The 26580-nt window shown below is 38.8% G+C and overlaps 3 protein-coding genes across 10 annotated transcripts in view; all 3 read right to left on the bottom strand.

Moving 5' to 3' along the window:
- Positions 1–489: 489 nt before the first annotated feature.
- Positions 490–3887, bottom strand: prnpa (prion protein a (Kanno blood group)). The gene is made up of 2 exons (XM_086314919.1): positions 3718–3887; positions 490–1456 (listed from the first exon to the last, which is right to left on the bottom strand). The coding sequence occupies exon 2, from the start codon at positions 1453–1455 to the stop codon at positions 946–948; it is 510 nt and encodes a 169-aa protein (XP_086171045.1). The 5' UTR covers position 1456; positions 3718–3887; the 3' UTR covers positions 490–945.
- A 203-nt stretch (positions 3888–4090) lies between these two features.
- rassf2b (Ras association domain family member 2b) lies at positions 4091–20102 on the bottom strand. Its single transcript, XM_086314918.1, has 11 exons — positions 19743–20102; positions 13420–13561; positions 11655–11728; positions 9746–9821; positions 9304–9455; positions 8165–8277; positions 7252–7394; positions 6877–7030; positions 6058–6179; positions 5788–5885; positions 4091–5561 (listed from the first exon to the last, which is right to left on the bottom strand). Exons 3-11 carry the CDS (start codon positions 11705–11707, stop codon positions 5492–5494), a joined length of 981 nt encoding a protein of 326 aa, XP_086171044.1. The 5' UTR covers positions 11708–11728; positions 13420–13561; positions 19743–20102; the 3' UTR covers positions 4091–5491.
- Positions 20103–22076: 1974 nt separating this feature from the next.
- The window catches only part of slc23a2 (solute carrier family 23 member 2), a 37833-nt gene continuing 33329 nt past the window's right edge, over positions 22077–26580 (bottom strand). For all 8 annotated transcript variants that reach the window (XM_086314898.1, XM_086314901.1, XM_086314903.1 and 5 more), the window contains one exon: positions 22077–26157. In XM_086314898.1, coding sequence (XP_086171024.1) covers positions 25892–26157 — 266 coding nt within the window. In that variant the 3' untranslated portion in view covers positions 22077–25891. The remainder of the gene's footprint in view (positions 26158–26580) is intronic.

Below are 26580 nucleotides of genomic sequence, written 5' to 3'. Positions count from 1 at the left end.
ATAACTGTAGGTCCAGTGTGTTGGTACACAAAATACCAGACATAACTTAAATAAGTGCACTATTTTGATTTTTACACTTAAATGTTTCAGATAATCAAATCAATTTTTATATTAGACAAAGAAACCTGAGTAAATGCAAAATGCAGTTTGTAAATGATGATTTCTTTTATTAGGAAGAAAAAAGCTGTTCAAACGACCTGAAACCGTGTGAAAAAGTAATTGCCTCTCCTTGTTAGATTATAAATTAACTTTGATTAACCACTTTTTTTTTGGAAAGCTCAGTTCAGTTTCACTAGCCACACTTAGCCCCGATTATTGCCCTCATAACACAATGCTTCATATCACAATCTAAAGAAACCCAAGAACAAATGAGAAACAAAGTCAGTGACGTCAGTCTGAAAAGGATTACAAAGGTTCCTAAGGCTTAATAATAATCTAAAATAATCTAAAATGATGTGGTTAGCATGGAGAATGAATGTCAACACGAAGCTATATCACACATTTATTTTACATTCATAACAGTTTTAAATATTAAAGAACATTCTTTAATAAAAATCTACAAATGATCATAAAACATTTAATTATGCAAATATGTCAACGAAAGCAATACTAAAAAATATAACCTATACACAATATACAGCATATACAGGATAGCAACATCACATCAAATCAGATTACATTTCGTGACTTTAATAATGATTTTTGACCGCGTGTTTTCATATTCAGCGTAATGGTGTCACATTGATAAGTCAAACTCCTCTTATTGTCCTCACACAGGGTCACTGAAGTGTCCATAAAACAAATTGGCAACAGGTTTTTATTTCTGAAAACTCAAATTTCAGGTGAACTATGACTTTAAAAATGTCCCCTTTACAGTAGGATGGGTTATTTTTAAAAGGAGGGTTTTTTCTGGTGTGTTTGTAAATCTCAGCTTCGTCTCCAGCGCTACATGAATGCCACCCAGTGGCCCATGAGCAGGGACATTAGGGAGCCAATGACAACAATGATGCTGTTGTAGATTGGGCCACTGGATGCTCCGGTGTAGTACTCTACATCACCAGAGCCCTCTGGCTCATAGCCAGGGCGGGGGCCATAGCCGTAACCACCTCCGTATCGTGGGTATCCATAACCTCCTCCATATCCACCATATCCTCCGAATCCTCCGCCATACCCATACCCATACCCAGGACGGCTCAAGGCAGAGCCGAGCATGGATCCTCCTATTGCTCCTGCAGCAGCTGCCCCAGCTACTTTCCCGGCACTGGGGCCACTGCTCTGGACAGGCGGTGGTCTGTAGGGCTGACCTCCCCACCCCCGGCTGTAGCCTCCTCCTCCTCGGCTGAACCCACCACCTCCACGTCCACGGCGGGCCTTGGAGCCGGGTAACAGTGTGGCCAGGAGCAGCACACAGAGGGCCACTGTGGAAAGTTTGTGCATTTCCAACGTGATTTTCATCCTGTCAAAATAAGATTATAGAAACTTTATTAGGACTGAATTGGTTAATGAGGTTAATGAACTTCATTAGTAATCACTTTTACATTTTTATAGACTTGCTTTTACTTCTATTACATGTTACATCATCTTTCAGTTGTGTTGTTAATTTTTTTGCTCAGCTTTGTTCTGTCATTGGGATTTAAAAAATTATGTATTCATTTTGCTATTATAAACAGGAAAATCAAATTTTTGTTTCTGCTGTTGCTGTTTTAGACTATACATAGTAAAATAATTACCCAACAAGTACCAACCAAGGATTTCGTTTAAATCATTTAAAGAGAAAATATTTATTTGCATTATTACTACTTGAATGGTGAGTACTTAAATTTATTTTTTTTAAACTATACTTTATACATTATATAAAATGGAAAGGTTCTTGAACTCACACAAACACACTGATGAGATGTTCTCAGTGCAGCTTTAGTCCTGCTGTGTGGTATTGTTACACTGCTGATGAATTAGGAACAGCACAGATCACTGCTCTTAATCCAGCTTTGAGAAACAAATCTTACACAAGCACTGTGGGATGAGTGCTGAAGCAGACAAGGGATCAGATCAGACTCATATTTTCTAATGCACCTCAGTTAAGATCCTGTAGATGGGGTCTGTTTCTAAATCTATGGATTAGCTCGTTTTTGTTGGGATGAAATTCATATTTTCTTAATTCTGAAATCGGACTATTTTTGACCTAATCCTAAATTATGGACAGGCTAAGACATAAGATAACCATGTAAAAAGAATTAGAGAAAGATGACACAGGCCATAAAAATAATGTATTAACAAACATCCAGGCTACATTTATATATGAGGTTTAGGTGTAGGCTATGCACCATAAATACAATATTATTGATGTATTATTATAAAATATCCAACATTAAATTATGTAAACTCCAAAAAAACAAAAACCTAGTAAAAACATATTGCATTAAGTATGTCACTACTATAATCTGTACTAACAAAATATTAGTGAAGATTGTACTTTATATACAGTGTGGTAGGACAAGTGTATTTTTAAGTACTGTGAAGTCTAAGCAGGTCCTGTATCTAGTAATAATTTCAGTAATGAGGTGAACATGAGGACTAACATTAGAGTTAGTGACTTGTTTGTGCCACTAAAAAGTATCTCAAAATTTTAATAGCTCAACTTGAAATATTGAATCATGTTGAAATATTGAGATAAAATTGGGTGGCAATTTCTGTTTTTCTGTGGCAGAAATACGCTTGCATCAAAACATTTACTCAAATCTGTACACTTTTGATGTATGCATGACTACATTGAGTGGGTTTTTTAATGCTACTTTGCACATGCACTCTGACACATTTTAAAAAGAAATATTGCACTTTTTACTTTTATTCACCAGCTTTATTTTAATTAAGTCTTCTCTGGATGAGGATTTAAATAGATAATTTTAATAAGTATGTTATAGAGTTTTAAGAAATACTCTCCAGTATTTAAAACGCCTACAGCAGTTTCACCTTGACCAACTGCGTCACTGAAGGATAGCTCACATATTAGAGCATCGATAACACCAATCCACTAATAAGGATCGCTATCACTGAATCATAACTACGTCTGTTTTTCAAACTTTAAATCCAATTTAAAGCAAAGTTTAATCCGCTCCACTTAAATTCTCTTTTATCAACCATTCAGTCTATAAATCCAGGTTGGTTTTATATATTATTATTAAGTATCCATGATTAAAAGAGAACTTAGAGTTGACTTTTTATTTATTATAATCCTTGTTTGTACCTTGAGATGCATTCATATTAATTGTAATTAGCTTGCTTGAGAATTAGGATTTGACAAATACCACAGTCTTTGTACGCTGTATGCAACTTTTATATTACATTACTTTGTATAGTACTACTAATTCTTTTACAAAGAAATGAAATACATGTCCCACCACTGATTATATGACCATGACATCATTGGCTCTGTCAACAGACTGTGTACACTGTCTAATCTGTGTCCTCTTACAAGGTAACTCGAGCTATAATTACACTGGGTCAGTTAGTTTGAGAATAATCCAGTGACTCTCAGATTACAGCTACACTTTCTAGATATAAGCTCTGATCTGTGCAAATATTTTTTTTAAATATCCCAGAAATAAGAACAAAAGGCTGTAACTCACTGAGCCTCATACAATAAACATCCCACATTTTAATATAAATTAGTAACATGAAGGAAAAAAGAGAAAAAAATAGAAATAAAAAAAGTCTTACCTGCGAAATTAATATTTTTTTGTGTGGCGGAGATTTGGATGGTATTCCTCTTTGGGAAGCTGAAGCCAAAAGTGATGTTCGCAGCTCAGACTCCTTTTCTTGTCTGTGGGAAAGTATGTTTCAGGGCCAGCCTGTTATCCGTCAGACAATCTCAATCACCTCATTGGCTGACTGTGCAGTAAGCTGCTGGTGCTGCCGACATCACGCATAAATACCTGAGAGCGCGGGCTTAACATTTGCGTTTCTAATTTTATCTGAATTATTTAACTCTCCGAGTAAACAAACCAGAACATTCAGCGAGCTCTCCCGAAGCTTCTGCCACTGCAAACGAATTCAGCATCGTTAGGTAACAGTGACTGCAACAAAAACAGATGCGAACTACAAGTTCATTTTCCCCAGACAAATTTTTTATTAAATAACAAACATTGTACGAAAACTTCCACAAAGTAGTGGCAAGAGTTAACACTTTAAAGGCTAAAATTTCTTCTTTACTTTGTAAAAGACACAATACAAAAGCAGGCAAGTCTTAGTCACTAAAAACACAACATGCATGCTCTCACACAATCTTCGGGGCGTCGTCCACTGCGTGTCAGAAATACTGAACTGTCAGGCGGAAGGAGACAAAGTGCTGTACATGTGGAGGCAAACCGCACTGCTTAGAAATGCTCGTTCGTACGTTTAAAAACATTCTCCGTAAAATTCACAGTCTTGTGGGATTATCGTTTTGTGCTTCTTGTCTCTGCTGGATGTAGATGTCAAAAAAACTAAAAAAAAAAAAAAACTAAATCAAAATGAAAACAAAACATGAAGATTTTGTGCAATCTGGTTAACGTCAGGCAAACCTTTAGCGTAAGAGTGTGTGTAGGAACAAAACAAGTAGCTCAAAAAGTTGCATTATTCCAAGGAATAGTCTGTTATTTTGGGGAACTTCTGGATCTAACTTCATGCTGAGAGTTTGGCTTCAATGTCACCAGATCTCATTTAAAACTCAGTAAGCAGGACAAAGACCGGTGCCACCAAACATAAACAGTTGAAGTTTTGGGGGTTTGATATGCAGGAATCACTTCTCCATACTCTTTCACTTGGGCTTTTTATGCATTAAATTTAATGAAATATGTAAGGTTAATTTTTGTCACCGCCAGACCACTCCACATTTACAGGATGGTTGTTCCCTGTGATTCTCAGTCTTACATGCTGCCTACATGTAAAATTGCCAAATACTGTGTGTAACTGCATTATCACAGTCACAGCCTGCAGTGGCAATAAAAAGATTTCACATCAGTGAAATGAAAAAGGTCCTAAATGTTTACATCAGCTTCAAAGTATCCCACCAACTTTGTGTGTTTTGTGCTTGGAGAAACCTATATAGTCACTATAAGATGACATTTGTGCTTTAAAACGATTTTGAATATTTCCTGCAGCGAAGGCAGAAGACAGGTTACATTTTAGCCTCATCTTGCAGGCTAACAGACTAAAAAAAGGTTAAAAAACACAAACAGGAGACGTTTGTCCGAGTGCTCTGTTCATGGTAAAGAAAAGCAAAGAAAAAAAAAGTGTGTGTGTTGCCATGACTCTCAGTATCACAGAGATGGTCACACTCAACACGTGCACGAAAGAGCAAACTGTGGGCTGACTGATTGTGGGATGTGCTGAGGGAGGACAGTTGGTGAAACATGTACTTGTTGCTCTTGTCAGCTGATTCTTGGTCATTCTCTTGGTCACGGCTTGGCAGCTGTGGTGACAGTTTGGTGTGGGGGGCCCTACCATAAGCAGATCACATACACTTTGCCCCCTCTGGAAGACACTGGAGCTGCTTCTCGATTATATTCCGAATATAGTTATACCTGCAAATATGAAGGCAGAGGAAGACCAAATCTGAGGATTTTTTAAAGAGCCAATAAAAACACGTGCACATCCACATTAGACTGGGGGCAGGTGGTGGGCTAAAAAATAGTTTAAAAATAGCTTGTAGGCCTCCACTTTTCATATTTATTGCAGCTCATAAAAGTTAAAGATGTTAAGATTATGTTTACTGAATGCCAGGACAGATTAAAAATGTATTTCTTATACCTTCTCCTGAGTTTCTGCACCTCTCTGTCCTCCTCTTCCTTTAGCTTGGTGATGAAACTCTGGAGGACAGGCATCTCAAACTTGATATACTGCGCCACCTTGTGGAAGCAAAGAGAATTTTAAGGCCAAATCCCAAAAGATAATTGAATATTGGAAACACAAGTGCAAATACTTGTGCGTATACTTTATTCGTTTTACAAGGAAAAAGTAACTGTAAAATAATTAACACATGTTCATTTATAGCTATGAAAAAAGAAAATGGTGATTTACATCATATGTGACTTCTTCTCCGAGATCTTCTTCCATGAGGAATATTTTGCAGACTTGCTCACACGGTCCCTGCATGATTCTCAGCAACATAGGATAGTCAGTCCGCTTCAGTTTCACTCGCTCTGAAACACCAGAACATACACGGAGTGATGGATTAATAACAATAACACATTTTATACACAATGTCCTCAATGTCCGCCTTTGAGCTACATGACACATATCCATATTTGTAATCCACATAGCCAATAGTTCATGAATAATTTAGCACTGACATTCAGACTTTACAGCTGGGTCTGATGCAAGAACTTAATCAAAAACAAACAGCAAGAGCACTCAGTTGTATGTGGGGTAGTTTGCCATTTGTTACCGCAACATAATCTACAATCTCATCAAACATCTTCATCATCATTTTGAAAGCATCATTACTTTTCAGTTACACTTCTGCTAATTGCTGTTTGATTACTGACTGCAATGTGTTTCTTTCAGCTCAGAAAACCCAGTGAGTGAACAGAAATGGAATAATGACAACACCGATTCTGTGTTGAGTTTCCAAATATCATAGCCTCTAAAAAAAAAATAAATAAATTATAAGCTTTATAGAGATTCAAAAGGTTGATCCTGTTCATCTTGACGTAGCATTTTCAGCTACGAAGCTTTATAGAGAAGCTCTGTGTTGTAGCTTTAGTTCAGATTTGATTGCACCACCAGCAATAATGCAAAAACTTCCAACTTTAAAAGTAATAAAACTAAAAGTCTAAAAGTAGATGATAAAATCAGATAAAATAAAATTAGTGGACTGCGGCTAAAGTCTTAACTCACCTCCACTAGCATGGACCAGATAGAGTGCAAAATCATCTGGGCTGTTTTCGATTTTGAACTTGTTAAGGAGAACTCGTAGCACCTGCGGCGTGGTCATACAGCTGTTGATGCGAACGTTAGTCACCGACCCGTAAGCAGGCGTAAACACTGCTGTCTGAGGATGAAATGGAAAAACATTTTAAATATTAATATTTTAAATATTAATTTAGGTTCAGTTAAAATTGTTGAAGCTAAAACTTTTACTCTTTTCACTTTTAAACACATTTTCTCAAGAAAAATGTAACTAAAACCTGTTCCCAAATCACATAAAGTCACATAAATGAACTAACCTAATGAATTTTATTTGATTATTCTGTAAGTTTTTAAAAGTTTTACTTTATGGTTGTAGAAGTGTCCGTTGATGGAGAATCGATGGCGTCGGATTTTCCTCTGGTCACTTGGCGACCTTCGCTGGCCTCTCCTTAAGACCCCGGCATCGCTCTTTGTCCTGAGGAGCTGAGCGGAGCTCTCACTGTCCTCTGTCAAATCAAATGTTGAACCACCTTAAATTACTGATTATTATTCAGTGTAGCCCTAAGCTAAGATCACAAAATAGTGAAAGAAAACCATAGTTTTAGAAATAAACATCACTTACACAGAACTGTAAACAAATTTTATCTTTCGCTTTAATGTGCAAATTTTATTTTTAATTAAAAATGTGTTTATAGCTAATTTCATTTCATCTTAATGCGATCCAACTTTTTTTCGCCAAGATTCAGCCAGTTTAAAAACAAAATATTCTTAGTAAATGACTGATGTTTGAGGCTGCTTATTCGATCCTCATTATAGCCATCAGAGTAATGTACAGTTCAAATGAGTAAAACCAAAAGAACAGGTAGCAAAGAACTGAGAAACAGCTCAAAAAAATCTATAAATACTGAAAGAAGTGTGAGCAAACACGTTCAAAATAAGATAAATCTATCTATCCATCCATCCGCTTATCCTTTTCAGAGTCACAGGGGGTGCAGGAGCATATCCCAGCTGTCATAGGGCAAGAGGCGGGGTACGCCCTGGACAGGTCGCCAGTCTGTCGCAGAGCTAATACACAGAGACAGACAACCATTCGCGCTTACATTCACTCCCGCATTCACACCTATGGGCAATTTAGACTAATTTACACCTTTGGGTTAATATTTTACTCTTACTTTATTGGTTATTTATAACCATGTAGATACAGCTTGAAATATTTAAAATCTAAATGACTGAAGTCTTAAAATATAAATGTATAAAACGAAAGTCCAAAATTTACCTTCTGCCTCCTCTTCAGTCACACCGTTGTCCTCTGGTTGGCTGTCAGGTGGCGTCACTTCCACTGTGGGTGAGCTCTGCTGAGCCTGTTGACCATCTGTGGTGGTGGGAGAACTTCAAACAGGGAACAGGAGAGAGTACATTTATGGGGTGAAGGAGAAGAACTGCAAACTGTCAAAACTGTAAACATACAGCTAAAAATATTTTTTCAGATAAAAACTGCACCTTCAAATGATAACTCCCATCATGTATTTATGACCATAAGCTGTAGTTTCTCAAAAAACTATTATCCTGATATTGATTTTAGTGTGGACTAACAGCCACTAGAATCTTGTAAAGCCATTAAGTTTAAGAGCAGTCCAGGTCTGCACAGCTGAACTAAAACTCCCTCCACACCATGTATGAATCTAGAGGGAGATCTCGATCAGTTTGTGAGATTTTCTTGAGAACACCAGTTTTTCTTTTTTCACTTTGATATGTGTTTGTGATGCCATCAACATGCTGGTCTGTCCTGACTGTAGTGGTGAGTCTTATTATTAGGTTTCCTGTAGTAGCTGCCATTTTTAACCTGCTGTCATATCTGGGTTGGTTAGTTTCAACTTGTGACTGCTGTTCCTCTTTGCCAGTGCAGCTGTTCTTTTAGTTAGGAGTTGTGACAATGTTTCCTGTCATAATCAAGCAAATTTCTGAAGAATCTCACAGCAATTTGGCTACTTATGAGAGTTTTTGTTGTTGTTTTCATGTTAACATCCAAATGGCAGCTCTATGCCTGTGAGGCCTGCTATCCTCGGAGCAAGAATAGCTTCTTTTGATAAATGGGAGCGCTGAAAATGGCACTAAGAGCCTATTGACATGGACTGATTTGCAATAGCTTGGAGTACGATCCTCAATTAAACCAGAAGTGTGGCTTAAAAGATTCACTTTTGCTTATGGAAAGCTGCCAATTTGTATCTTATTTAGGAATTAAACTCCATTTACATGGATTTAAATCTCAAACCCTAATTACACACTTTTAAACATTAAATACCTGCTTGTCTTTCATTGGACAAACTAGATAAAATCTATATCTGCCCTCACTGACCTCTCTGTATCACCATTTCCGGTCACTGGGGTGTAACTGGATCTGTCTGGAGCTCTTACCCTTGACTGTCCAGATTGCAACCCGAGTGCCAAGACGTGGAGGAGGGGGGCGGCCGGATTCGCTCGTGGTCATCCTGCATCTGTAGCCTGATTGGTCGCCGGAGGCCCCAAAAGATATTCAGCAAGCCCTCAACAATCAGTTCCTCTTCTTCCTGTTGGAAGACACGAATACTGATGAATACACACAAACACACATATACAGTAAATACACACAGACTGGACAGTTGCTACTCCTTAGGGATATAGGGTGAAATGGGTGGGGTATATTATATTAAATATATTAAGAGCAAAAGTGAAAGCAGGGATGAAGCCTCGACACATTCAGGTTCTTCTGTTGAAATTTAAAACAATAAAATAAGATTAAACACATTCACTCACTCACTCTGCACTCACACTGTATGTGAGTACATACACACACAAACCGAGAGATGCAATTACTCACCTCTCTGTGCCGCAGCTGCAGATTCTGCCCTTCATAATAGAGGTTGTAAGTTTTAAGATGTGACAGGACTGTTGACCTGAAGACAGAAGTAGTTAAATCACTGGAAGGAAACAAAGTTTTAAGGAGATTCCCACTGATTTACCACCTCGTAGTGCCTGCAGCTGTAATTCTGCATGCACCGTGCACTTTTAACAACACTAGATCAAATTTTGGGGATCTTTATTCATCCCAAAAATGCATAACATCATCACTAATGGAGTGATGCAAATATATCTGAAAACCAGTTGGTGCTAACATCAGTGGATACAGGTCACTGCACTGACAATATTTCTGGCACTTAATCACCACTTTGGTAATTTTGGATTTCACTTAGTTTCTGTGGTGGTGAGTTGAAGGCAGCTGAGAGATGAGCAAACAAAAAGAAAACTATTCTACAAAGTCTCATTCTATGCCACTGTGCAGGGGCAGGTTGTAATATAGCCATGTAGTAATAGATCACCTCCTGTGTAATGCTGGTGCGGCCCTCCACAACATTCCTGATAAAATAAAGTATTCCTTACTATGCTGTTAATGTTAATGTCAGTAAGACCGAAAATAAAAAGAACTAATTAAAAAAAAAAACTTCATATATGTTTAGAGAAAGATAGGGCAGTCTCTGCTGCTGGATTAGTGTTATTGTGTACTTTATGCAGGGGCAGATTGAAATGTTAATTCCAACCCTGTTTAACCCTGAGATTAACAAACTGCCCAATCTCAAATCTGACAAAATTCTCTGACCCACCCAAACCTTAAATTACAATGTTGCAGTTTTCACTGATTTTTCATCTTCTCACAGTTTTCTCCTAGAGGTTTATTCTCCATTAGCATTACTTGATAGCCACTACTACATTTAAGTTCTTTCCCACCAGATAAGAACCAGATGAGATCAGGATTAAAAGATTAAAAATAAGTCACAGAATTGAGATTAATGTGTAATTTTCAGATCCCGTCCTTTCTTTCATTAGCTCTCATTTCTTTTTTAATGTACAGACAAAGGAAGAAGAAAAGTGGGTGTAGCAGTTTCTTGGTGTAGTAAGATAAGAAGCATGTCTAAAGAGAAGCATTTAATGTCTGTTCTTGGTAAGGCTGAGATTCAGTTTCAATTGATGTTTTCTCATCAGCTTAATAAAGCCACCATTAAAAACTTTGGAAAAGACATTTATCTTTGGCTGTGTGAATAAAATGTTGATTTGGCTTTCTGTTGAGAGGTTTGGGGTTTCAGTAGATGCAAGTGTGTGATTTCCTGTCTCTGTGTTAACCCTGTGAGTGACTGGTAACATGATCTGTGTACTGCTGTTTATTATTCAGTCATCTTGGCAGGATATCGTGTCTTGTATGCTTATAGAAGTCAAATGTAATTTGACAATTAACTGACAAGCAGTTTCAGGACCAGGTGAAGTCCTGTTCCCTTAATATTTCAATGTCTCTATACTGAAACCCTAAATAGGAGTCTCACAATACAAGTGAATGTATATGCAGGTAGGCGGAGTAACTGTAACTTTATGTTGTGGAGAAAAATAATTGTTAATAGTTTTCAGTGTGCATTATTTATCATTTTTATTAACTGATTGGTCAGACTTCAAAAGCCAAAGATCACACAGTTTGTTAGGTATTAGGGATACTTGTTGTCATAAATAAAGACCTAGATTTCAGATAATGAACACTGCAAACAGTTAACAGGCTGAAACCTTTAAAACCACAAACATCCCTATTTCACATCATCTTTTTTAAATTAATGGGTTTTTTTTAAACATACCAAAGATGAATAAAGGCTACTCATTTGTTTCCCTGTTGTCACTTACTGTGAATTTATAATCTGTATAAACATACTTATGTTTATATGAGAAACAGTGCGGGATGGAAGACTTACTTGCTGACGAACTTGTTCTCTCCGATCTGAACCCCGTACTGTGTATCATCCATTCTCAGTGAGCATGAGAGGAGCTGAGACACAAAGAAGGCACACAGAGTTAATGTCTCATGACTCCTCATGACCAGCAGCGAGCACAGAACAGAAGTGACAGAGTGACTGCAGGAAGAGGAGGAGGCAGAGCTGCAGACCGTAAACAATAACAAGAAGATGATATCTGCTTTCCTGGCAACTACTTCCCTTAAGATAGTTAAACCTCCACCACTGTGTCCCTGTACTAAATCAAAACATATACTATGCGAATGAGGGGAGCAGCTGCTCTCCTCATTCTCTTCTTCGTCTTACAATGTATTTTCTCTTTCCTGTGAGCTCTTTCACATAAACAAACGCTGCAAAACACATGCAGCTGTTTTAAATGGCACTCTGCCACCACCCTGCAGAGTTTTCCTTCCCTCTTCGCTGAGTGACAGAGTGTTTCTGTGTGAGTTTGGCAGGATAGAAACCTCCGGATGAAGGACAGGTGCAGGACACATGGACCACCTGCTGCTGCAAATTATTTCAGCTGCCTAAACATTCATCTCTGAGCATGCTACTGGCAAAACACATTATGTGCCTTCATCTGCCATATAGCACGCTTTTCTTTTCTTTTTGTTTTTCCTCAGAACATGAAGACCAAAAGTTAAAGATGCAACTGTTGCAGGGTTTTTCCTCAAAATAGGCCTTTGGAGTCAGAGGCACTTACCAAGATTAGTTTGCATGTAGATGAAGCAATGAATCGCCTTACTTAACACGAAATTGAGCATTTTGCTACCGTTTTAGCAATTTCATGAGCAAAAATACATTTTATGGTTGAGTAAATGTAACCCCACCTAACTCTTTGAGGTCTAAAATCAGTGATGACCTCTGGCCTAGCCCACAAAAGTTATTCCCCAAAATGAAAGTTCATGATAGTTACTTAACAAGCCCATGCTATAAGAAACATCTTTTTTTAAGTAATTAAAATAAGAATTCTTGGTTCTCTAACCAAACCCTGTGTTTTTGAGACAAGCAGAAAGGATATTTTGGAACAACTTTCAATGAAGAATGATAGTTTTTTTTAACCCTTGACCTTAATAATAATAACAAAAAATACATAATATGGCGAGCTGGAGGCAGAGAGATGGTTCAAGTGGGTGAGCTAACTGAGACTATGAAGACAAGGACTACCAGCTACAATACAAGACGGTGGAGTTCGAATCCTTCCACTGGGTAAGCAATTCACTGGACACAGCTTATTACTGCTCCACTGTTATTTGCAACAAACTCTAAATTTGTATGATTCATGTATATTTAAAAAAAACGTGTGTATAGCCTCCTTTCATATTCCTTTTAGAGCAACTGTGAGTGACCTGAGGTAGTCTGCAGGCTGATTCCAGCCCCAGGTGTGTACTTTACCCATACCTGCCGTAGACTTTTTTGTTTTGTGTTAACATTGAAGTAGTATTACTGCTAATTAGTTACAGTTAACCCCTGTTTACAGCATACTCCCCACAGTAGTGTTAAATACACTTGATTTACTGTAAACAGGCCGAAACACCCAAAACCATTTTGGACATTAGTTGAAAGGCCTCGGTTTAAACTACCTTCCTGTTACATAGCCAGTGCCTCTGTAACATAACAGCCAACAAAATATGAAATATTAAGAATGAATATATATATATATATATATATATATATATATATATATATATATATAAATGTATTATAAGACAACAATGGATCTTACCGTCGTAAAGACTATGAGTTGTTGTTGAGTCACCAGAGAAGAAACTGCCTATGAGGAGAGGCAGCCAAAGTTATAGGCAGGTAGATTCTGTTTGTATCCTCAGGTGTCAGTGATCCAAGAGGGTCTTTTCTTCTGAACGTGACTGTGAACAGACAGGGAAGAGTGGGGACGTTAAAAGGAAGTGCTCCCCTTCCGTTAAATCACTTCCTCCTTTACTCAATCAGCCACACAGGAAGCCGACACAGGGCCTGACACAGCTTAAAACTTCCTCAATTCAAGCAGCACAAATGAATAATCCGCTTACACACACGTGGACGAGCCTCACCCTGTTATCAATCTTTAAACTCTTGGATCAGGCACATACTTCCACAGTTTAGTGTAAACAGAAGCAGCTTCAACACGCAGTGCTGATAAAATAAGATGGGGCTGTCAATCTCTGAAATAAAAAGCCTCAGTTAATGTGGGCAAATTAAATATTTAACGCCAATCAGCTCAGCCCAACGCCAGGGGCTATCAATATTTCATCACCTATATTAGCCCTGTCAAGAGCTCAAAAGCTAAGCACTGACCTACACAATGGAAGCCATTAGCCTTTATTATCACGGTCAAAGGCAGCGGTCTGCGACGGACATGTGGACAGCTGACAACACAAAAACAATGCCATAATTGTCTGAGATCAACGTGAACTTTATGCCAACTAAACTGGAATCTGATAACAAAATTGATCCTTCTTTCATGAGACTTCAAGCTCCAGAGAAAAAGATTGACTCAGACATGTCACTTTTAACGCTGCTGAGAGGGCAACATTAAAAATGTGAGCCATACTCACTGCTCATTCATGGTGAGACACCCATTTTGTTCTTTTCACTGTTATTTTAGAGCAGTGTCAATCATCTAATACGAGTTAACATATTATTTAATTCAGGGGTTGTAAATGAAAAACTAGATGAATACAAATGATCTTCTTTTGGCTGCTCTCTTTAGTGGTTGCCAAAGTGGATCAGATGCTTCCATCTCACCTTGCCTCTAGCATCCTCCTGTATCACACCTGCCCCTCTACATGTCCTCTTTCACTGCATCCATTTTCTCTGTGGTCTTTTCCTTCTGCCTGGCAGGCTCCATATTCACCTTCCTTTGTTCAGTGTATTCGCTGTCCCTCCTCTGCATGTCCAATCCATCTCAGCCTTACCTCTCCAACTTTGTCTCGACCTAAGCTGTCCTTCTGAAGTATCCATTTATAATGAATACATTATTAGAAATTAATACAGCATTGGTCAGTCATTGGGAGTGAGAGCATCTTCAACTCTTTTCAGGGTCACTCTCTACAAACTAATCATAGTACATCTCACTACCATCTTATAAACCCTCCCTTTCACTCTAATCACTCATCTCTACCCACTGTACCCTGGCTACACTCTCTTCTTCACCTTGGTACTGTCTGTCGCTTTAGATAATTGACCCCACTTCTACTATGAACAACACTTATTCTTTAGACATTTTATTTTTAGTTTACCTGGCACCTTACTCTTTTCATTTTGCTGAATTATGATAGCGATGGCTAAACTGATGCAAAAACTAATCTGCAGCTGGGCTTCAAATTCACTTTTACTATTGTAAAACTATTAGACTGTTATATTTTATAAACTTTATTATTACTTTAGTCTACTTTTAATGTGTTTCATTTGCACAAACAAAAAATGTGATTCAAAGTTTCAAAAGAGGCCTAAAAGTGTTTAACAGGTTTTTTTTTCCTTTTTCGCTCCATTTCAAGTTATCAAAAAAAAAAAAGTGAACAATTTATATTGTTTTAGTTTTAGAACTCCATAAATGTATCAAAACATATGACTGTAATGGAAATGCAAAGCTAAAGCTCTAAATAATCATAAGCAGCCCACTGCAGAGTACTCACGTATTTTTTTTTTTTTTTTATCAAAATAAGGCAGCTCTACAATAGCAGGCCATAACATGCTCAGAGACCAGATTTCGATGCAGTTACCCTGTTTAATTGAAACATCTCCAAACCATTGATCACTTTTGTCTGTTATAACAAGAGATTCTTGTGTTAGTACAGGGAGTGCAGAATTATTAGGCAAATGAGTATTTTGTCCACATCATCCTCTTCATGCATGTTGTCTTACTCCAAGCTGTATAGGCTCGACAGCCTACTACCAATTAAGCATATTAGGTGATGTGCATCTCTGTAATGAGAAGGGGTGTGGTCTAATGACATCAACACCCTATATCAGGTGTGCATAATTATTAGGCAACTTCCTTTCCTTTGGCAAAATGGGTCAAAAGAAGGACTTGACGGGCTCAGAAAAGTCAAAAATAGTGAGATATCTTGCAGAGGGATGCAGCAGTCTCAAAATTGCAAAGCTTCTCAAGCGTGATCATCGAACAATCAAGCGTTTCATTCAAAATAGTCAACAGGGTCACAAGAAGCGTGTGGAAAAACCAAGGCGCAAAATAACTGCCCATGAACTGAGAAAAGTCAAGCATGCAGCTGCCAAGATGCCACTTGCCACCAGTTTGGCCATATTTCAGAGCTGCAACATCACTGGAGTGCCCAAAAGCACAAGGTGTGCAATACTCAGAGACATGGCCAAGGTAAGAAAGGCTGAAAGACGACCACCACTGAGCAAGACACACAAGCTGAAACGTCAAGACTGGGCCAAGAAATATCTCAAGACTGGTTTTTCTAAGGTTTTATGGACTGATGAAATGAGAGTGAGTCTTGATGGGCCAGATGGATGGGCCCGTGGCTGGATTGGTAAAGGGCAGAGAGCTCCAGTCCGACTCAGACGCCAGCAAGGTGGAGGTGGAGTACTGGTTTGGGCTGGTATCATCAAAGATGAGCTTGTGGGGCCTTTTCGGCTTGAGGATGGAGTCAAGCTCAACTCCCAGTCCTACTGCCAGTTTCTGGAAGACACCTTCTTCAAGCAGTGGTACAGGAAGAAGTCTGCATCCTTCAAGAAAAACATGATTTTCATGCAGGACAATGCTCCATCACACGCGTCCAAGTACTCCACAGCGTGGCTGGCAAGAAAGGGTATAAAAGAAGAAAAACTAATGACATGGCCTCCTTGTTCACCTGATCTGAACCCCATTGAGAACCTGTGGTCCATCATCAAATGTGAGATTTACAAGGAGGGAAAACAGTACACCTCTCTGAACAGTGTCTGGGAGGCTGTGGTTGCTGCTGCACGCAATGTTGATGGTGAACAGATCAAAACACTGACAGAATCCATGGATGGCAGGCTTTTGAGTGTCCTTGCAAAGAAAGGTGGCTATATTGGTCGCTGATTTGTTTTTGTTTTGTTTTTGAATGTCAGAAATGTATATTTGTGAATGTGGAGATGTTATATTGGTTTCACTGGTAAAAATAAATAATTGAAATGGGTATATATTTGTTTTTTGTTAAGTTGCCTAATAATTATGCACAGTAATAGTCACCTGCACACACAGATATCCCCCTAAAATAGCTAAAACTAAAAACTACTTCCAAAAACATTCAGCTTTGATATTAATGAGTTTTTTGGGTTCATTGAGAACATTGTTGTTGTTCAATAATAAAATTATTCCTCAAAAATACAACTTGCCTAATAATTCTGCACTCCCTGTAGAAATGCTCTGCAGGATGGTGTGGCTGCAATAGCAGAACCAGCAGCATATAAATCTAGCCAGACTGACCCACGGCTGACCTAGTCCTGTTTCAGATCGGAGTGCTCTTCTGTGTCCAAATGTAGAGCTAATCGACCGTCTGAAATCCCCCCGTGCCTCATTACAACCTCAGTCAACCCGCAGCCTCCATCTACCCCCTCTTTCTATATATATTTATGTCTCATCATTTTTGTACCACAGTAACTCTGCTCTCCGCTGCTTTCTGTTCACAGTTTGCTGCTTCATGTTTCCTTGTGAAAGACTAGAGGCTATCTAACACACTATTACAAACCAGGATCACAACTTCCTCCATCCTCCCCCCGGCTTGTTTTCTGCCCTCTTGCCCTGCTCCCTCTGAACCTCCTCCGTCAATGTCTTTGGCTGAAATGCTCGATGAATAGCTCCTGTCCTCTTCCCCTGCCTTCAGCCTCCACGTTACCACTGCTCTGCCTTGCTATTGTCATTATTGTCATAGCAACACCAAAAACATCTGAGCTCCCAAAACTAGTTCACAACACTGAGCCAAAAATAGTGTGCGTATGTGTATGTGTGTGTGTCTGTTCGTCTCTCCTGCTCCTTGTTAGGCTTACTGGGCTTGTCAAAAAAACAAAACAAAAAAAACAACACAGTGAAGCATGACTCGAATCCGAATATGGCTCCCAGATTCCAGATAAAGACGGAGCTTTTCTTCCTTTTCGGCAGATGGTAGAGCTAAAGATTATCAGCTGCTGGTTTGTTTCACATAAAGTCAATTAAATCTGGAAGAAATTCCCATCTCCGTCAATCAAAGCACACCCACTTTTTTGTGAAATAATGACGCCATGCAAAGTTTAACCATGCTACAAATATTTTCCTAGTTACAGTTCTTCAAAGTACATAGAGCTCGGTATAAATTTGGTGCTCTTTAATTTGGTGTAATTTTCCAGCACTCTGGTCTTTTGTAACTTCAAAAGTAGAGACAATGAAATTACATTTTCAGAGCTGAAACACACACTGACACTTTGTTCAAAACTTAAACCAAATTGGTTTTACGTCCACTTTAAACATCAGTCTCACCAGCTCTGCACATCAATATCATCGGATATATCAGAGCTTCGACAGCCTCAATTTAATGTCAGTGCAGGGGTATCAAAAATATAACTTGTGGGCCCAAACCAGCAACCCAAGTGATCTGCTTTGGCAGAGAGGAGGGCTATGGAAAAAATTGCAAAGAGGGAAGGCAGAAATGTTAGAGTTTTACCTGAATTTTTTTTTTAGGTTTATGGTTTTCTTACTGATTTTCTATGGACTCTGATCACCACGTTCCTGCGTGGATGCCCCTTCACTTCTCTTGTTCTCTGTCACTAATAGTCCATTTAATTGCTCCCCTTGAGGTTCAGAAAGTTAAGGTTTGCCATTGTTGTTCCAAGTGTCTTCAAAAGTGACACCACAATTATCACTGCACCTCCTGATTCCTGAACAAATGTGTGTGCGGCACTAGATTTTAATTATATATCAAAGCAGGAGCACAGAGGGAGACTGCGGCAGGAAAGATGGGATGTTAAAAGGAAAATAAATTAGTTTTCTGTTTCAGCCTAATCTGTTATAGAAGTTTGTTTTTTTAACCGCCCACATGTCATAATTTTGGATTACTATTTTAAAATTTGACTTATTATCTCAAATTTCTGAGAAAATAACTTTAAATGTCAAACAATGGCCTATTGTGTATGTGTGTGGGTATTTATCTAGTTATTGTTCGGGTGAAGACTGGGGCTGTGTTGTCATTGATTGTCACTGATCACATAAACATTGACTATTGCAAGGGCCGTAAACACCAGGCTAAAACTTTCCTAAAATGGTGTCAAAAAAAAAATAAAAGCGTCCAGATGAACTGGCAGTCAAAGCATTTGAGATGTCAGAAAGGGCTATGGGAACTTGAAAAGACTATTTTGATATTTGTAATGGTCAAAATTTTAGAGAATAACTCAACACAAATCAGTAAGGGAAACCTTAAGTTGACTGGTACTAGCTACCAAAATTAAATATTGTCCAGTATTTGTGAAAACATTTAATTTTAATGTTTACATTGTGGTTTACGCTTACCGCTTACCTACCTAATCACCCAAAAGTTGAAATCAAACGTCAACAAAACACTTTAAAAACACCAGAAACGACCATGGTGGATGGATTTATTGCTGGTATATATTAAACTGCAGTTTACAATATACTGGCAAGTGAGTGCACATTAATATTCACTTTTTTTTGGCACTGCCTCCGTCTATCCGGCCCTATTTTCTTGTTATGTAACGCGTTTTAAGGACACATCTTTATGCACACTCTGGTAGAGCCCCAGTGGGGTAGTCCTATCATTTGCTGTTCAAGATTTAGGCTAGGGCATCATGTTTGGTGCCCTGATGTTTCCTCACAAATGCCTCATATTCGAGGTTTTTAGTCTGTCTGTCCCCTGCGCTTTTAATAAATAAATAAATCTGCAAATCGTCCTGCATTTGATGCTGTCGAAACACTAAAACTTCATTTTTATACAGGCAACCAAAGAATCCATCTGCAGCCAGCCCGTATCGCCACATCTACCGCTCAGACACATCATCATGATCAGCCTACTCAGCCACACCGACCCCTCTGTCTGCTTCGTGCCGACTTTTGGAAGTCTTCTCACGGCTCACCTAACATAGGTCTCCTCGGTCCTTTTCTTTCGTCTTCCAGTCGTTTCTCCTGAACTGAGCGTTAGCCGTTAAAACTCCTGGGACAAGTCGCTCGTTCTCCTGCCGTTGGACACAATCAGCGGGGCGCGTGCAGCAGTGCATCCAGAAGCTGGTAGGAGGAGAGCGCGAGAGGTCCATCTGTTGTGGCGGAGCTCGCGGCACAGCAGCGTCGCGGGGCCCCGGCAGGGAGCCAATCAGAGGGCGAGGCTGACGTGTCTTTGTTTGCGCTGCGTGAGGAGATGAATGAGAAGTGGACAACAATAGCAGAGCAGAAGGCAAGGACATTATTCAACAGAAACCCCAATTTAATGGAAGCACGACACAAAAGTACAATGTCCCACGTCAAACTCTGTCCACGCATGTGCAACTTCATGCTAGTTTATGGCTCTTATGGAAGATCAGATCTGCCAAAATACAATAAACTTAAAAAAAAAAAAATTTCATTATTTATTACTGTCCAAGTCAAAATTTCGAGTTATGCATCTCAAAATTTCAACTTACAAGTTTAAATGAGAAACTTACATTTTGAAAAAAATACCTTCAAATTTATTTTTTAAATAAATAATTTTGGTGTCAGAAACAAACTTCCATATATTAGCTCCCTTTTATAAGAAGACTAAACATTTTGTTTTCTTTTCCCTTTTTCCTTAAAAAAAGTACTGTTGTAGACTTGGTGTAACCTCTGGCGTCCTCGATCATCACAACATGGACATAACCCATTTCAACTTCTAGCCATCTTGAGGATCTGAAAATCTTGTGGTCCACTGAAACATTTAATCAGAACTCCAATCATCATACAAACCTAAGAGGAAATACTTCCTGTTTCATGTTTTCACTGATTCTCTTTGTCAGAGAAAACAGCCAAAGGGAAAAATCTTTCTTCATGCCTTCACTCTGGTGATAAAAATGAGCAATTTTTAAAATCTTATTACTGAAACTTTAAAACACTGAATAAACTAATTACAACCATTCTTCAATAAAAGACAGTCCTGTTTTTGTACACATATAAAACATAGACATAACCACCTGCTGAACTATAGGAAGCTGCCTGCACTCACATATTTGCATCTATTGACTTGTATATTGTTTTGCTTTCGTTGTTGCTTCCTTTACTTGACTGTTCTGTGTGTTTTACTGTGGATGTGGCCAATCTTTAATAGCTGGTTCACTCAGTCTTTGGCCTCTCTCCACACACTCTACACCATATGGCTGGTTTCAGCCCGATTTTAGTTTTAATGCAACTGATAAAACTACAAAAAACATGTCAGTTAAGTATTGTTTCCTTTTGGTTACAAAATTGGTACATTTTGGCTAAAGCCATTGTTCCCATTACTTGTCACGATTCATGAATTGGAACTCGAGTTGTTTGGTTTTTTTTGTCCTCATTTAATCTGGAAATTGTTCCTTTGAATTTACAGCAATGAAAATTGAAGGTAATTTTCCTTTGTTGTTTCAATTCATAATTGCAGTCTTTCTTAACCGACTTTCCCACCTTCTGCAAATTAAACTGTGACCGACACAGGAAAAACTGATTCTAGTTGTTTAAAACAATTCAACTCTTTACACTGAAAAGACCTTTAAAAAAAAAAAAAAAAAAAAAAAAAAAGTTAAAATAAAATAGTGCTGACCAAAGCTCTGGTTAGAGCTACTCAAATATTCAAACATGTTACCTCTTCAATAAAATGAATTAAATATTTTCATTTTAGTTTCAGTCATCTTTGTGGGAAACACAATTTAAAGAAAATGTTTCAAATCTCAGTACATTTTGATATTTTATGCTTTTCGACGTTAAAGACTGAAAGCTTTGTAGCCCATGGGACATCTCAGTCTAGAGATACTCTGTAGCTACATTACTGACAAATGAGACAAGGGTCTGTCAGTGACCATGTGCATTGTGTCCAGGATCAGATTACTTAAAACTAGATTTTGACAGGCGGTGCCCTCTGTTGTTGTTGTTGTTTTGTTTTTTTTTTTTTGGGGGGGGGGAGAGAGAGAGAGACTGCAGCACTTTTAGCGCTGCCTGGTTTGTATTCCAGTCTCTGTAAACCCTAGAGATGACTGTGTGGGAAAATCCAGCAGTTTGAGAAATAATTAGATCAGCCTATTGGGTATCAACAACCATGTAACATCAAAAGTCACTTAAAATCACGCTCTGGTGCTTAGTTTGAACTTCAGCAGGTGGTCTTGACGATGTCTACATGCTTAAATGTATTTAGTTGCTGCTGTGTGAGCGAAAAGGAGGAATGGTGACAATTTAAAAAAAAAAAAAAAAAAAAAAAAAGACAGAAGACTAAATTCATTCAGTAACATCTTATTAAATAGTTTTAGGGACAAAGAATAAAACATTTTGTTGCTACAATTAGTTTACACAATTTATATTCCAGAATGTTTAGCAAACTTTACTCCATTAAATATACATTTGTGTTTTTACATCTATTTAAAGTTTCTCAGCTTGTTCTTGGATTTATATTGGTAATGTGTTAACATGGACAGAAAACAATGTTAGAGTAAAAAAATACAATATGAAAAGATCATAAACAGGATTCCACCAAACCACAGATTTGAAATAGGGTTAAAATGTATTTACTTTTTAAATAAAAAGTACAAGAAAATGGTGCGCTTTCCAGCATGATTTAAGATTCAAAGTTATGATTCGTTTCTTACAAATATTTGCTTGCAAAAACATAAAAACTATGTATATAAAAAAAAAACATTTAAAAAGATAGAACACTTAATACACAGAAGTATAGTCTCCAGGTAATGACCCCTTCAAAATAACTGAAAGGGATTGATGTCTTTGTGTTACGCACCTTATGGTCACCTTTTTAAGAGCCATGTGAATGTAATTCAAACCAGAAACAATGTTTTTATTTTGTTTTTTACTGTAACTGGCTGCTTCTTTCACAGCTGTGCGAGAGGTGCATGTGTACTAAATCCTACAATAAGACAGGAGTACAATAATAAAAAACTGGAGGAAGCTGCCATGAGGCACAAAGACATCCCATGTTCATCTTCACATTAAGCGATAAGGCAGGTTTCACTCAGCTGCTTGATAAACAACAGGCTCTTAATAAGGTGACCAACGGGTGTGTCCTCCTCCTGCATTCAGAAATGGTGACAATAAAAATTCCAGAGGAGAAAAACAAGGTACACCAATCACGAGGACACAGATGCATCTTCACTGCAGGGCCAAGAGTGTGCAAGGAGAGACTGATGTGATGGGAGAAGTGCTGGTTGCATGAACATGATATGACACAGAAAACAAGGTCACGAGTCGTGTGCATGCCAGAAATTTACTACAGCAGGGGCCAACCCCCCCAAAACTACCCTCTATCTCCGTGGAAGCTGCTTAAAAGTCTGACTTTGATCACTGCCAGCTCTTAGAGCTAGGTTACATAGTCACGACACATCAGCTGGAGTGCCAACAACACACTGCTTATTTTACCAACCACCTGGTAAAGTCCCTTTGCAAGTCAGCCAATAATTTAAACGAGGGAGATGAGGTTTTAGATTTACAGTTTTCGCACGTCAGTTATCTCTAACCCTGGGCTCTTTTGTGACATCATTACTCTGTTTTTTTACCATCTACTCTGGATGGTCATTCAGTATTTTGGAAAAATCAGTCTGCGACCTCGTAAGGAGTTTCAGCGGTATAGTCAACGCAAATTATATTACTGTAATTGCATATTTTATTTGACAAACAAATGGAAATCTATAAAAATGTCCCAACACCTTTAACCCTACCTAAAGAGTGACGCCCCTGTAGATATTAAGGGTCACATAATTAATAACTATGGTTTATTTTGGCGTAACAAAGTATGAGACGTCACCAAATCAGAGCAGTACGTCATAAATGGAACTACAGCTGGACCTGTTTTAATTAGGTCATTAATGTTCACACCTCCTTTAAAGTCTTCAAAAGCACTGTAGTAATATTTCAGGTTTCCAGGTTAGTGCGTATGAAGTCATCTGGACCCCAGTCTTCTTGGCACCATTACATGTGCAAACAGTACTTCGTAGTAAAAAGGCCCTGATCTGTAAATTCTGAACTATCCAGTTCGACATTTAAAAGTGTTCATCTTTTGCTTTCAAATGCAACATGATAGAAATGGAATGAAATAGAAGCAGCTTTTATATTACGTCAGAAACAACCCTTTCAAAGCCTCTCTCGCCGGGTGACCTTCTAAAAGTACCGATTGGAGCTGGGGCGGAGGGCAGGAGTAGCTGTCAATCATTACCGGTCTTTACAGGGCTTCAACAAGTAAACTAAAACACACTATTCTATTCTGAAAGGGACGCATAAACCCGTTAGACTTTTTCTTTTTTAAAACCCCCCATAAATAAATAAATAGCTTTAATAAGAGATAAAAATGGGGGAATCTGGAATGAGACTAAACTAATCACGTCTCTCAGTAGCAACAAATGTCAATGAAAAGTTTTGGTATATGGTAACAGAACAGCAGAAATACAAATAAAGAGCTTTGAGCGTTTTGGTTTTATAAAAATCTCAAGTGGGCTACTCTTTATTTCTATGCATCATTTTTTTATATTGTTGCCAACTCTGTGGTATTTTTTTCAAAAGCTGCTCTTTATACATAGAAGCAGCAGAGGCACACTGTGTGGTCAGAAAAGAGTGGCTCTGTTTTTGGGGTGAGGGGCACGCCTGGGTTAATACCGTACAGACTGCAAATGCTTTGAAACTTAGTAGGAGATGAAAGAGAGCGCGTATTGATGACTGAGGGAGAGCAGGAATGTGAAGAAAAAGTCATGACCAGAGTTAAACAAGTAAACATTGATACGTCATGACTGTCTGGGAAAAAAAGAACCCCCCCCAAACTGCCACACTGCACATGTGAGCTGATGAAGGGCACAAAAGAAAGAAACTGTTAGATTTATATACTCTATAGTCAGCAAAATACACTGTCCTTACCTCCCAGTACAATTATATAGCCTTTAGGTAAATCCTACCTTAATATACATCCACAGTGACCCCAAAACTGTGAGACAAGTCCCACATGGAGCTGTGCGAGAACACTTATTCTCATGTCATCATTCATCAGTTTCATATATACTCACACAAGGTCTCCCTGACAAGGCCACATGTCCGTGTTACTGTGCGCATTAATGCAGCTCTTATAAATCCTCTGCCGTCACCATGATGATAGAGGCATTATTAAAAGCTTGTCTCATTAGTTAAGAGCCAGCATGTAAAGTAAATAAAGGGTAGCAGATTTAAATTAAAACTTTAACGAGCATGTTCAGGAAAGGCAGAGTTTTGGTCCTGTTAACAACTGATGAATAATACTGACATAATCTAAATAAATGTAAACCGGTATGTTAGTGATTTTCTTTTCTGCCCAGTAATATGGGAGAAGTCTTCTGAATATTAGCACTTCATTATGAAATAATATGGGATGCGAGCCTCTTTAGCGTGAGCGTGTTTTACTGAAGAATCTGTGAAGTGACATTCTACTTTGAACTCAGGAAGGAGGTACTACAAAAATAAATCTCACAATCACTTCACATGGCTAAGGGGACCCTACAAACTACTTCCATCATTCTGCATGACCCCCTGTTGTGCAATGCAGTGCTCGTGCTTGATCTACAGTGGCTGCTGGTGTGTGCATGTGTGGTTGCATAACAAATCCAGAGGGGAACGATTCCTAACATGATGCTCAAGTCCCATATTTCAATCTACTGTGCTTTGAGAAGAATGTATGCAACATAATTTGGGCTGTCTCAGTTAGCAGCGATCACGAGTGAGTGAGCCATTAGACATTCAGCTGACATCCATCTGTCTCCTCCTGGATTACTCCATGCACACATGCACACAAACAGACTGATCTCCACATGGTGACATCTTTTATAGCATGCTGTGGCTTGCTATAGCATGCTTAAAATAGCATAGTGGGAAGTGGGAAGAGACTGATACAAGCTATAGAAAATAAACGCATATAGTGACAGGGTGGGAGGGGGGGGGTTGGTGCATCACATTTTCTTCCACACAATCCAGTGCCGCTTCTGTCCTCCACTCCCCCATTATGTTGACTTAGTGTACCATCCCTTGCTCCCCAAAATTCAACCATTTCAAGGTTTCTCCAGCCTGCTGGTTATACCCGACTCTCTCCCAGTGCTGCGCCGCCCTCCCCTCCCTTTGCCCCATCCCCGTGTCCCATTCTGTTCCTGCAGGCTCCCTGTAGCCGCCCCCAATGGTAGCCTGTGAACGTTGGGCTGATGGGGAAGTTCTTGAAGATTCGGTGTCTGCGGATGAAGTCCATTCCAAACGGCAGGTCGTAGGATCTCATCCCTTCCAGTTCTGCTGCACTAAGACCAGAACCGCGTTTCAGCTTCCTAATACCTCGTTCTTCAGGAGAACCTGAGGATAGAGAGAGATTAATAATGAGTGCCTTAAAGTTCACAATTAAAAGTCCAGGCTAACAAGGAACAAGCTCCACAAGTCTTCTGCTGCTGCTGTGACTTTCTGATGTTTGTGAAGATGGAAAGAAATTCGTAAGATGCGCCTCCGCCCATTCATCTTCAGTTGATTTTCCAGGTGGCAGCAGGTTACGCTCAGACGACTCTCTCAGCCATGTTTTCTTCCACCTTTCCCAGCATGACCTCGAGGATCAGACATACGACCACCCCCCACATGTAGTGCCTTGTACGATACCTGTACCTGCTTGGCAGTCACAGCCACATGTTATGATCGTGTTCCTTAAAAACTTTTTTGCACGCTCCAACAAACTACCATCACTTTCTCAAGCAGCAATAACTTAAAACACTATTAAATGTGAAAACA

The sequence above is a fragment of the Aulonocara sp. 'chitande type north' Nkhata Bay genome, linkage group LG12 (assembly GCF_057382095.1).
Source record: "Aulonocara sp. 'chitande type north' Nkhata Bay isolate Kocher_YH1m ecotype deep benthic linkage group LG12, A_spYH_male_GT1.1, whole genome shotgun sequence".
Taxonomy (NCBI): domain Eukaryota; kingdom Metazoa; phylum Chordata; class Actinopteri; order Cichliformes; family Cichlidae; genus Aulonocara; species Aulonocara sp. 'chitande type north' Nkhata Bay.
This window is presented reverse-complemented; position numbering and strand designations above follow the sequence as displayed.

Excerpts from the sequence above, each read along its gene's own strand:
- prnpa (XM_086314919.1), bottom strand. The coding sequence starts at position 1,455 with ATGAAAATCACGTTGGAAATGCACAAACTTTCCACAGTGGCCCTCTGT.
- rassf2b (XM_086314918.1), bottom strand. The coding sequence starts at position 11,707 with ATGGATGATACACAGTACGGGGTTCAGATCGGAGAGAACAAGTTCGTC. Across the intron at positions 9,456-9,745 it reads TGCAGCTGCGGCACAGAGAG|GAAGAAGAGGAACTGATTGT; the intron begins GTGAGTAATTGC and ends GTCTTCCAACAG. Across the intron at positions 7,031-7,251 it reads GACACTTCTACAACCATAAA|ACAGCAGTGTTTACGCCTGC; the intron begins GTAAAACTTTTA and ends TTTCATCCTCAG.